The sequence below is a fragment of the Pectinophora gossypiella genome, chromosome 11 (genome assembly GCF_024362695.1).
Source record: "Pectinophora gossypiella chromosome 11, ilPecGoss1.1, whole genome shotgun sequence".
NCBI classification, from domain to species: domain Eukaryota; kingdom Metazoa; phylum Arthropoda; class Insecta; order Lepidoptera; family Gelechiidae; genus Pectinophora; species Pectinophora gossypiella.
Genome location: NC_065414.1, coordinates 12835390 through 12847730, shown reverse-complemented (window position 1 = coordinate 12847730; position 12341 = coordinate 12835390). Strand labels below are relative to the sequence as shown.

Genomic DNA, 12341 nt, shown 5'->3' with positions numbered 1-12341 from the left:
ACTTATGTATGTGATTAGTACGTTTCATTCACGTGCTCAGATAGTGCTTGAAAAAAAAAGTACTTTTTTAAGAAAATATATAATATTTCCAGCAAATTCTCTTTCAGAAAACATTGGAACTTCAGCTATCGCCTGTAGTAAGCAAGGTCGGCAATTAATTCATACAAAGTGAAGGATAAATCCAGTGAACTTGCCCTAAGATAATACTCTTTGACAAATAGTTGGGAGGCTCAGAGGACCTCGGGACCTCCTTACGGACGGAATTAATGATTTGTGCACCCTTTCTTGAAGGGAATATTTTACTATTAGTGCGGCAAATTGGGTACGACACAATTGTCTAGGAAAATTCGTAGACCGTGTGCGTTGCGATTTGTTTGCATTGCACACAATTTTATACGCGCAAATGTCAAATTGCAATATTGCTTTCTTAGATGAATTGCTTCGATGTGGCCATTTTAACCCCCCAGTATAGCTAACATGCGCAACGAGATAAAATTTATTCACGGTCATTTCATCGTTTCTGGCGATATAATTATGTCGTTTTATCGATTGGTGCTAATAGGTATGTGAACCTAAATGAGTCATGTCGTTCTGTCTGAATACGAACAAAATCACGGCGGCACGCGTGTTAGGGACAAAAACAAACTTATCAATTTCGACATAATTTATTGTATCGATTAACAGCCTCCGTGGTCTAGTGGTTAGAGCGTTAGGCTCACGATCTGGAGGTCCGGGTTCGATTCCCGATGGGGACATTGTCGAAATCACTTTGTGAGACTGTCCTTTGTTTGGCAAGGACTTTTCAGGCTTGAATCACCTGATTGTCCGAAAAAGTAGGTAAGATGATTCCGTGTTTCGGAGGGCACGTTAAGCCGTTGGTCCCGGCTATTAGCCGTAAAAACACCTCCATCAACCCGCATTGGAGCAGCGTGGTGGAGTATGCTCCATACCTCCTCCGGTTGATTGAGGAGAGGCCTGTGCCCAGAAGTGGGACGTATATTATAGGTTGTTTATGTATGTATGTATGTGTTATAGAATCGATCGACAATTTTATCACGGTGCGCACGTTACCCCTGTAGTGCAAGAATTAATCTATTCAGGTCACTCAAAACAGGTCGCCGAGTGACTGGCCATTGTGACTCACTATATTGTCTGTTGCGGAGAAACCCTTTTTATTCTAGGACATCGTAATTCTATTAAAAACAACGGAGTGAATTCTCCAAATAACGGGTTCCATTCCCGAGAGATTACGGAGACTTCGAGCAAGATTGAGACTCTGTTGGAAACACCAACATTACAAACGTAATTTTGGCTGTCAATTTGACAACCAACTCTTTTTATAGCTGTCATAATTTTTTTATAATATAATTCGCCATATTTGATTTATCGAACATCGTTCGCATTGTACTAAAAATTACTTATAAAATTATACTTCAAAGTGCTACTAACAAATCGTGGTTTTCTTCGAACGCATCTCCATCACACACCAGCCCTTCAGCCCAACAGAAGTTGTACATGGTCCTTCGAGCGAGAACAAGGAAATACGGACCGAAGAAAACCAGTGTGCAGTCGTGGACAACGCCCTTTTGTTCTGTGCAGTAGTACCTAAATATACGCCAGGATTAAGCTACATCCGCCACAACGCCACAGATCGATTTGTTCTACAGAGTGCAGTGTAATAAATATTTGGTTTGAGTACGTCTACGTTTCATATACGAGGGGCGAGTGCAAGTCATAAATATTATCTGCCCGCCTGCAAAAACTCGTCAATCTTACCTACCAAAACACAGAAGAACGCAAGATATCAGTGATTTTTTGCAAAATTTCAACGAATTACGTCTTTTATCAAGCTCATCAACAGGTTTGGAATCCATCAATCAACATCAAAATTACGCAGTCACGTAAGGCTCAATACATTTTATTCTTTGCCGTTTGCCGACCCTGCTTTTTAAAACGTCAAACTACATACTTGAATTTGCCGCCGACGGAACAAGTGTCAATTGAAATTTTCCGGCGAATCACGCGTTATGACGCGTTGCTGCATGACGCCCGTCCACCAATCAGCAAGCAGAATTCCGCATATCAGCCTACCCGGAAAGAATTTCTATTTTATTGGCCAACACGCAAAGGAAATTATTTCATTGGCTAATTCAAGAAAAAGGACGCCACGTCGGACCTATAACAGGAATTCAACCGAATTCCATTTTTTTTTCACTTTTTCGTGCTTGTTGAAACTCGAGCTGTAAATTTTAACTTAAGATTAATTTTAAGAAAACTAGCAATACAAATAATAAGTGCCTTTACTGCTACTACGATTTAAATAATAAGTGCCTTTGTGCCCTGTTTTTCAATAGTTTTATAGTACTGTTGTAAGTTGTGCGTAACATAAACCACCATGCCTGCCGATCAAGATTGTGAGCAAACAACTTCGATTACCGCTTTGAAACAACGACTAAAAGGTATTAAATCTTGGGTTTCTAGGTTAGCAAACGAGATCGAGACACTAACTGCAGAAACTGCAACAGCAGTTATCGTTCAAGTCAAAGAAGAGCGCCTCCGCGCCCACTTTACCAAGTATGAAGAATGTCTTCTACAAATTATATCTGTAGATCCAAGTTTCGACATGGACGTGACTGTTGAGCAGAAATACATGAACTCACTTGTTAAAATAAAACAATTGTTATCGAATAGGGAACTTTCAAAAGACGAAAAGCCGGTTAGTGACCCGATCTCAAGATTGCCTGTCAATTTGCCTCCAATAAATATACCTACGTTTACAGGAAAATATACAGAATACAAAACATTCATAGGTATATTTAATGCAGTGGTACATAAGGACAAAAGATTGGAAAAAATACAAAAATTCTATTATTTTCAAATGTTTTTACAAGGTGAACCTTATAACCTAATAAAGAACTTACCAATGTTGGAAAGTAGTTATGATGAAGCTTTAAAAATCATAGATGAACGTTACAACAATGAGTTTAAAATTAAAATGGAACATTTGAATTTGTTACTTGATATTCAACCATTAACAAAAACAAATGCCCCTATTCTTAGACAGTTTGTTTCAACGATTAAACAGCAAAAGGCTGCATTAAAAAATCTAAATATAGATATTGAAACCTGTCCAATGACATTGTGTGTGATATTGAGGAAATTAGATGCTTTGTGTAGTAGGGAGTTTCAATTAACTTTAGACACCAAAGAACCATCCCTATCCACCCTTATTGAATTTCTAGACAAACGTGCGCTGGCTCTGGAAAATTCCACTGCCGCCATGCAATTGACGAAGCCACCTCCTGCAAGTTCAGGTTTTAACCACCGCGGACGGGAGAACAATGCCTCGGCTACTGCCTTGAAGGCGATTGAAGACCCGGCGCCAGGAGTGAGCTGCTTGTTATGTAAGTTACAACACAAATTGTTTTCTTGCCCCAAATTTAAATTGATGAATGTCTCTGATCGAACTGAATTTGCTACAGAGCATAATTTGTGCACTACATGTTTAAACAAACATGCTAAACCATGCAGATATCATTTTCGATGTGATATTTGTCGAAAAAAGCATAACACATTGTTACATCAAGATCAGCAATTACCACCTGTCGCCTTGGTATCGAAAACAGAAGGTACACAAGTCCTATTGCCAACTGTGAAAGTAAAAATAATTGCTGATAATGGCATAGAACTGCATGTCAAGGCTCTGCTAGACAGTGGTTCTCAACTTTCTTTTATAAAGTCAGACCTTGTGAAATTATTAAATTTGAAACCACAAAAAACAAATTCAAACGTTATAGGCATAGACAACAGTGTTAGTCACTTAAGCCAATATGTGCCAATTAAATTACATTCATTAAACAATGAATTTAACATTCAGGTTTCATGTTTTGTTCTGAACAAAATAACCACCAAGTTGCCCCAGCAGGAAGTCGACCTGACCAAGTTCAAGTTGCCCCCGAATATCATCCTTGCTGATAATGAGTTTCATAAACCAAGTGAAGTGCAAATTTTATTGGGAGCTGATGTGTTTTTTCAGGTGCTGAGCACGCAACATGAAACATCAACGCTACAGCCTGCACTGCATGTACCTACACCAGCCTCTGCATCTACACCTTCACTTCTAGAAACAAAATTTGGTTTCATTGTAGCCGGTAACTTACCAAACATCCCTGCTGCTTCAAATCCGGTAACATTATTTTGCAAAACATGTGATCACAATATTCATGACAGCGTCACCCAACTGTGGAAAACTGAATCAGTTCCAGAAATATATCCTGAAAAGCTTTCAGAACATGAAACTTGTGAACAACAATTTAAGGAATCTGTAACACTTGAGAACAATAAATTCACAGTGGGACTGCCACTAAAGTTGCCACTTGACTCCGTTAACCAAATGTTGGGTGACACTCTCAATTTAGCTCTAAAAAGGTTTTATAACTTAGAAAAAAGATTGCAAAAAGACCCAGTTCTACTTGATCTTTATTCCAACTTTATTCATGAATATATTGACCTGGGCCATGCCACAAAAATTGATATTAATCAATACAATCTTGATAGGGACCCTGTTTATTTTCTGCCTCATCATCCTGTTGTACGTATGGACAAAAAAACCACTAAATGTAGAACAGTGTTTGATGCTTCAATGAAAGGTAGTAAAAAGATAGCTTTAAATGATATATTATTGAATGGACCTGTCGTACAAAACGAACTTTTTGATGTTTTAATTTTGTCACGGCTTGAGAAATACATATTCATTACAGATGTTAAACATATGTTCAGAGCTATAGAGCTTGATGAAAAATACAGATCTCTACAAAATATTCTTTGGAGAGACATTCCAACAGATAATTTGGATTGTTTACAGTTGAATACCGTTACTTACGGTATGAAAAGCTCTTCTTATTTAGCAACTCGTTGTCTAATGGAATTAGCCGAAAATTATTACAAAGATCATCCACAAGCTGCATTTATTTTAAAAAATCAGACTTATGTAGACGATGTAATAGGAACTGCTTCATCCATAGAGTCATTGATAGAGTCAAAGGAACAGCTTTGTAGAATCATGGATTTAGGAGGTTTTAAGTTACATAAATGGTCATCTAATTCTCCCGAATTGTTACAAAATATACCATTAGAAAAACAATATTTTGATGATATTGAATTGCAAAAAAATGATCTTTTATTGAAAACATTAGGAATTAAATTTAATGTAAAGTCAGATAATCTTATCCTTGCCTCTCCTGTTTCAGAAGGAAATGTACCCCAAACAAAACGCGAAATCCTGAGCTTCATCAGCAAGTTTTTCGACCCATTGGGCCTGGCTGGTCCAATTGTTGTTTCAGCTAAGCTTTTTATACAAAATTTATGGAAGTCGCGTGTTGATTGGGATACAAAGGTTGAAGGTGACCTAAAAAAGACTTGGTTTGATTATTATGATAGCTTAACTAAAATGAATCCTATAAATATCAATAGGTACATATGCTTAGACATGTCAGTTTGCTTTCAATTAATTGGGTTTGCTGACGCATCAAGCACAGTTGCTTACGGGTGCTGCATTTATCTCAGAGTCATTGATGCCGCAGGGAATGTTAAAGTTTCTTTGTTATGCGCTAAATCGAGAATTAATCCACTCAATAACAACCTCACAACACCAAGATTGGAATTGAATGCTGCTTTACTACTTTCCAAACTTTGTGCTAAGGTACACAAAACATTATCTTTAAAATTTAAAATAAATAACGTATTTTTATATTCTGACTCACAAATCGTATTAGCATGGATTGCTACTGACATCATAAAACTAAACACGTATGTTGCTAACCGTGTAAAGGAAATTACACAAAATACACAAAGGTGCACTTGGTCTTACATAAACACTACAGATAACCCTGCAGATTGCTTAAGTAGAGGTCTCCTCCCGCACGAGTTCGAGTCTCACCCACTCTGGTGGAAAGGCCCTGGATTTCTCCACACAAGTGAGTATGATTTGCCTTGTAATGTTCCTGCAGTCATGGAGGATCTTCCAGAGTCGAAAAAGGAGCCAGCACATACCTTGGTATGTACCACCCATGTACCTTTGAATCTAAATTTTTTAGACAAGTTCTCTAACCTACACAAAATGCAGCGAGTACTAGCATATATACTCCGATTCTGTAAAAATGCACGCACAAACTTGGACAGGGTTCAATGTAACTATCTCACTTCTAAGGAGCTAGAAAAGTCATTATTGTTAATAGTAAAGTATGAACAAGAAAGACACATGAAGGACTTAATTCATAATGTTAGTAATAACAAACCTCTCTCAGAGTGTAACCTACAATCGTTGCATCCGTTTGTTGATGACAATGGTATGTTAAGAGTGGGTGGTCGACTTGAAAAATCAAGCTTGCCATATTCGCAAAAGCATCCACTTATCCTGCCTAAAGGTTCCCGTCTTATAGAACTAATTATTAGAAGCGAGCATATAAAAAATTTACATGCAGGACCTAGACTACTGTTGTCATCAATAAATCAAAAGTTTTGGATCGTAAATGCACTGCGTGAAATTAAAAAGGTTACCCATAAGTGTGTAATATGTTGGAAACTTAAGAAAAAGGTTTCTGAGCAGTTAATGGGCTCGTTGCCACACGACAGAATAAATGTATGTCGTCCTTTTCAAAAAATTGGATTAGATTTTTGTGGTCCCGTGTCAGTCAAACAATCGACGATGCGTAGGTCAATAGTAGGTAGTGGGTACATTTGCGTGTATGTATGCTTCACCACAAAGGCCGTACATTTAGAGTTGTGTTCTGATTTAAAAACACAAACATTTTTAGCTTCATTTAGGCGCTTTATCTCACGTAGAGGACTTCCAACGGATGTCTACTGCGACAATGCTTCTAATTTCAAATGTGCTAACTCAGAGTTACATAAATTGTATAATTCCAAAGAACATCAAAATCAGGTACAAGACTTTAGTAGTGAAAAAGGTATAAACTTTCACTTCATACCTTGTTATTCACCAGTATTTGGTGGCCTTTGGGAGGCTGCTGTTAAAAGCACCAAATTCCATCTAAAACGAGTAGTACAAAGGTCGTTACTTACTTTTGAACAATTAATAACTGTCTTGTATGAAATAGAGGCTATTTTAAATAGTAGACCTCTGTTACCATTGTCTAATGATATTACCGATTACTCATATCTAACACCTGGTCATTTTTTGATAGGTACTGCCTTGAATTCATATCCTGAAAAAGATGTAACCAACATTTCTAATAATAGATTAACCTTTTGGCAGAAATGTAATGATCTTAAACAATCGTTTTGGAAGGTGTGGAGTAATCAATATTTAAATACTCTACAAAGTAGACCAAAATGGAAAAATATGTTACCCAATGTTGCTATCGGTTCTCTAGTTATTTTAAAAGATGATAACAGCTCGCCCATGTATTGGCCTATGGCACGAGTAATAAATGTTTTTCCAGGTTCTGATGGTTTAGTTCGTGCGGTTGAAGTAAAAACTGCCAATGGCAAAACACATAGGCGATCTGTAACCAAAGTTTGTCAACTGCCAATAAATTAAGATTTAATTATGATTTAATTAAGACATTAATTAGAATTAAATAATCAGTTTGATTTCTGTTTAAATGAAACTCTCTCTGTTGTTAAACAATTTTGTTTATTAAGACTTAGTTTTATAAATAAGTGTAGTTTGTTCATTAAGATTCAGTTTATAAATGTTTGTTATATTTAGGTTCTTTGTAGGCCGCAATATGTTGGAAACACCAACATTACAAACGTAATTTTGGCTGTCAATTTGACAACCAACTCTTTTTATAGCTGTCATAATTTTTTTATAATATAATTCGCCATATTTGATTTATCGAACATCGTTCGCATTGTACTAAAAATTACTTATAAAATTATACTTCAAAGTGCTACTAACAAATCGTGGTTTTCTTCGAACGCATCTCCATCACACACCAGCCCTTCAGCCCAACAGAAGTTGTACAGACTCCATTACACAAATTGGATGCAAAGAGCTAATGGCAGCAGAAAATAAGAGGAAAAGGTGAAACAATGACCATTTTAAATAATTATGTACGGTCACGAGCATTAATATGTATACACTTTAGTACCATGTCACATTAACTTTTTTGACAAATTGAAATGTAAGTCTCACTAAATGTCAAATATGTTAGTGCGACAGAGTCCTAAAGTGGGTACATCATATTGCTCATGGCTGTATACTTAGACTTATGTTGCTACCTATATTGCTTCTCTTTATTTTGATCAGAATAATAATGGACACCCAAACAAAGGACAGTCTCACAGTCGACAATGTCCCCATCGGGAATCGAACCCGGACCTCCAGATCGTGAGCCTAACGCTCTAACCACTAGACCACGGAGGCTGTTACATATCCCTGTGAAATAAGGTTAATGGTCAATTTCAAATTCATTACAACTAAAACAACCAAATAATTGAATAAAAGCTACGTTGCAATAAGGGACTTTCCAAACTACGTTCTCCAGAAATATTACAGATGCCGCTGTCGATATTTCACGTGATAATTATCACGTGAAATATCAATAACCTATTTTATCATAATTCCAGTACATAATTATTCAAAAATACAATGTAATGGCAGAAGCATATATAATAATTGTTGCCTGATATTTAGATAACGTATTCTGTATACTTACTTACTTAAGGTGTATATTCAAGGCTAAGATTGCCAAAGCAATCAGAAAAAGATGTGTCAAAACCTTCGTATGGAGTATAGCTCTCTATGCATGTGAAACTTGGACACTGACACAGAAGGACAGAGAGAGACTCGAGGCCTTTGAAATGTGGTGTTGGAGGAGGATGGAAAGAATAAGTTGGACAGAAAGGGTTACAAATGAGGAAGTGCTAGTAAGAGTAAGGGAAAAGAGACAAATACTGAGAATTATTGAGGACAGAAGAGGCAATAACATTGGACACCTAATAAGACACGACGAATTTATTAAAAACATCATAGAAGGAAAGCTAGAAGGAAAGAGAGGAAGGGGAAGACCAAGAAAAGCTTACATGGAACAGATTAAAGAAAAGGTTAACGTTGTGTCTTATGGGGAAGTCAAGGAATTGGCATTTGATAGCCTGCAATGGAAAATGCTACAAGGACAAGAGCGTGGCTCTTAAATTGATGATGATTATGTATACTTAGACTTATGTTGCTACCTATATTGCTTGTCTTTATTTTGTTCAGAATAATAATGGGTGTGAGATGTAATTGTGCCTGGGTGTAATAAAAAAAAACAACATTTATACGCAAAAACAAAGATACTTAAAAATGCATGTTAGCCATGAAATTAGAAGATTAAAAGACGGAAAATATGTACAGCGCCATATATTATTGAGGAACGTAGCCTAGAAAGTCCCTCATTCTAATAATAATTAAATTAAAAGCTGGTCTCGGGAAAGTCAAGCCACGTCGATTAATTTTCTCATCGAGAATTTTCACGTATTAGTTTACTGACTTTCATCATCATCATCAGCCCATTAACGTCCCCACTGCTGGGGCACGGGCCTTCCCTATGGATCGATAGGGAGATCGGGCCTTAAACCATCACGCGGGCCCGGTGCGGATTGATGGTTATTAACGACTGCTAATGCAGCCGGGACCAACGGCTTAACGTGCCTTCCAAAGCACGGAGGACCTCCAGATGAAAACTTTTTTATTTTGGTCATCCAACCTATGACCGGCCTTTGCGAAAGTTGCTTAAGTTCAACAATCGCAGACCGAGCGCGTTTACCGCTGTGCCACCGAGCTCCTCAGTTTACTGACGTCAGTCAGTTTAGTCAGTTTACTGACCTTATAAAGCTTGAAATATTTCAAGCTTGAAACATTAATTATGTGTGTACCTTTTTCATGTAACACATCACCGAGACAGAACTAATTTATTCGAGACAAGGATAAATTAACTCTGTCTGCGTATTCCAGACTGATCACGAAGAAACGTAGGAATTACTTTTTAGTACTAAGCACGTGACTCCACTGTAAATTGGCTTGATTATGATAACGAGCTACCAAAGGGTTATGAAGGTATTTTCGTACCTAATAAAATAATTCATTAATTATCCCTCTATTATTCTTTGACTAAAATAAATATTAAAACATTCATTTTTGTGTCAAGAGGAAATAAAAATAATGCGAAATTACGATCAAACCTGAAATATAATTTTTGTGTATGTAATTGTGCTTTATGTTAATTTTCTATACTGATCAAACTGTATAAATGCAATCATCATCATCGTCAGACAGACTATATATGTCCCACTGCTGGGCACAGGCCTCCCCTCAATCAACCGGAGGGGGTATGGAGCATACTCCACCTCGCTGCTCCACTGCGGGTTGGTGGAGGTGTTTTTACGGCTAATAGCCGGGACCAACGGCTTAACGTGCCCTCTGAAGCACGGAATCGTCTTACTTTTTCAGACAATCAGGTGATTCAAGCCTGAAAAGTCCTCACCAAACAAAGGACAGTCTCACAAAGTGATTTCGACAATGTCCTCATTGGGAATCGAACCCGGACCCCCAGATCGTGAGCCTAACTCTCTAACCTCTAGACCATGGAGTCTGTTTAAATGCAATATTAAAGAAAAACAAAAAACGTTACCTGAATTGTGATCAATTATAAAAATAGATTTATGGCATCGACATGTTTTCTTGGCGTGTATGTTTTTATTCAAGAACGGTTCAGGAAGGATATCGCATCCCATCTGGTGGCGACAAATTACCCATTCTATCTGTCATCCCAGTCTACCACACCAGTGCACGGTTTTTCTCACACCTCTATGTTTTATGTGGAGCTGAATAATTCTGAAGGAGTAACTTTAGCAAATATTTTTGAGATGATGTCATGGAAAAATATTTTTGCACATAATGAAGATACGTCAACTAAACAAAACAAAATTCTTATTTACTTTTCATGTATTCCATAAATTATTCAGTCTGTGATTTCACTTTCGTGATCTGTAACGAACCATGTCTACGAAGGTCTAAAGTTGAATTGTTATAAATTAAAAATATACTCTGCATCTAAAACCACTTGGAATCCCGATATGTATTTGGTATACTATAAATTGGATTACGCTACTAACGCCATAATGGCAAGTGTGACAGTGACATCAGCTTTAGTGAAGCGTGGACATTTCTAACATATACTGACGACTATATCCTAAATTGAAATCCAATTGGGATTTGGGAACCACACTTCACCAAGCTTTCTATTTGACAACGTGGTAGGTGATGAGCCGTATCGCCGTTTGTACCAGTCCGAGCAACTGTCTAATATCAAATGTGAGACCTATACGTTATATCCATCTTAAGATTTTGTATTAAAAGTGTCCTTAAAAGTCTTCTGTCTGATTACTTAGAATTTTGGAACCCATCCCATTAGTATATTCTATATACGTATACTGTTAATGTAACTATGTATTTATTGTGCAAACTGGTGCTAAAAATGACACCATTGCCTTTTAGTTCTGTAGCAAATTTCTTATCTCAGTATTTTCTGGCACCTCAATGTTTTCTCGAAATATTCTTGGGATCAAATCCAGTGATTGATGTACATTTGATATGTCCCGCTAATGTTGGGTAAGATTGATCTGTCCCCTTGGGTAAGAACGGGATTTACCCTTTAGCGAGCGTGATATTCACCCCATTTGATGAGTACCAAATTTTAATGGGTTTTGAATATACGAGTACCTACTATTTTTTTTTCACCATATTCATTTTGTTGCGTATAATAAAATGAGAAAATTTGTTTTTTAGTGGTAATAATTATAGATTCGTCATAACAGGGTTATTAATACACATACATACATAAACTCACGCCCGTATTCCCGAAGGGGTGGGCAGGACTACAAATAATCAAAAAACTATTTGCAGCCACTTTTGAGGCTTTTTTATTTTGTGAGGGTTATTAATAATACGATAAAATAAAAATTGTAGCATAAGGTTTCATAACCAGGTCACACCTGAGTCTACATACACATAAAGTCATGTCTATTTCCCACCGGGGTAAGCAGACATTATGGAATTCAATTTGCTTCGATCCTGACACTCTTGCTTCCTCCACATTCATCAATCGATTCATACACGCACGCCGGTTCAGAGTAGATCGTACTGAAACTTTTCTAAGGACATCTCCAATTTGGCCAATGTACGTCCTTTCTCGGTATTCCTCTGCCAGCCCTACCCTACCACCTTCGCTTTATATACCGCTTTCGTAATCCTACTATCCTTAATCCGCTCGATGTGTCCAAACCATAAGAGTGTAAGTTTCCTTATTCATGCGTGTATAGATGATTCACTT

General features: G+C 37.2%; 2 protein-coding genes across 5 annotated transcripts in view; both read left to right on the top strand.

Annotated features, from left to right (window-relative positions):
* LOC126370576 (limbic system-associated membrane protein-like) overlaps window positions 1-12341 on the top strand; it is a 189368-nt gene that overhangs the window by 72018 nt on the left and 105009 nt on the right. The window lies entirely within an intron of this gene.
* Window positions 1284-7927, top strand: LOC126370525 (uncharacterized). 3 transcript variants are annotated; one of them, XM_050015402.1, is made up of 3 exons: window positions 1284-2459; window positions 3243-3404; window positions 4037-7927. In XM_050015402.1, exon 3 carries the CDS (start codon window positions 4394-4396, stop codon window positions 7559-7561), a length of 3168 nt encoding a protein of 1055 aa, XP_049871359.1. In that variant the 5' UTR covers window positions 1284-2459; window positions 3243-3404; window positions 4037-4393; the 3' UTR covers window positions 7562-7927. The 3 variants fall into 2 exon arrangements, with proteins under 3 accessions (XP_049871359.1, XP_049871360.1, XP_049871362.1); XM_050015403.1 differs by having other exon boundaries at window positions 1284-3404.

Coding starts and splice junctions, on each gene's coding strand:
- LOC126370525 (XM_050015402.1), top strand. CDS start 4,394: ATGTTGGGTGACACTCTCAATTTAGCTCTAAAAAGGTTTTATAACTTA.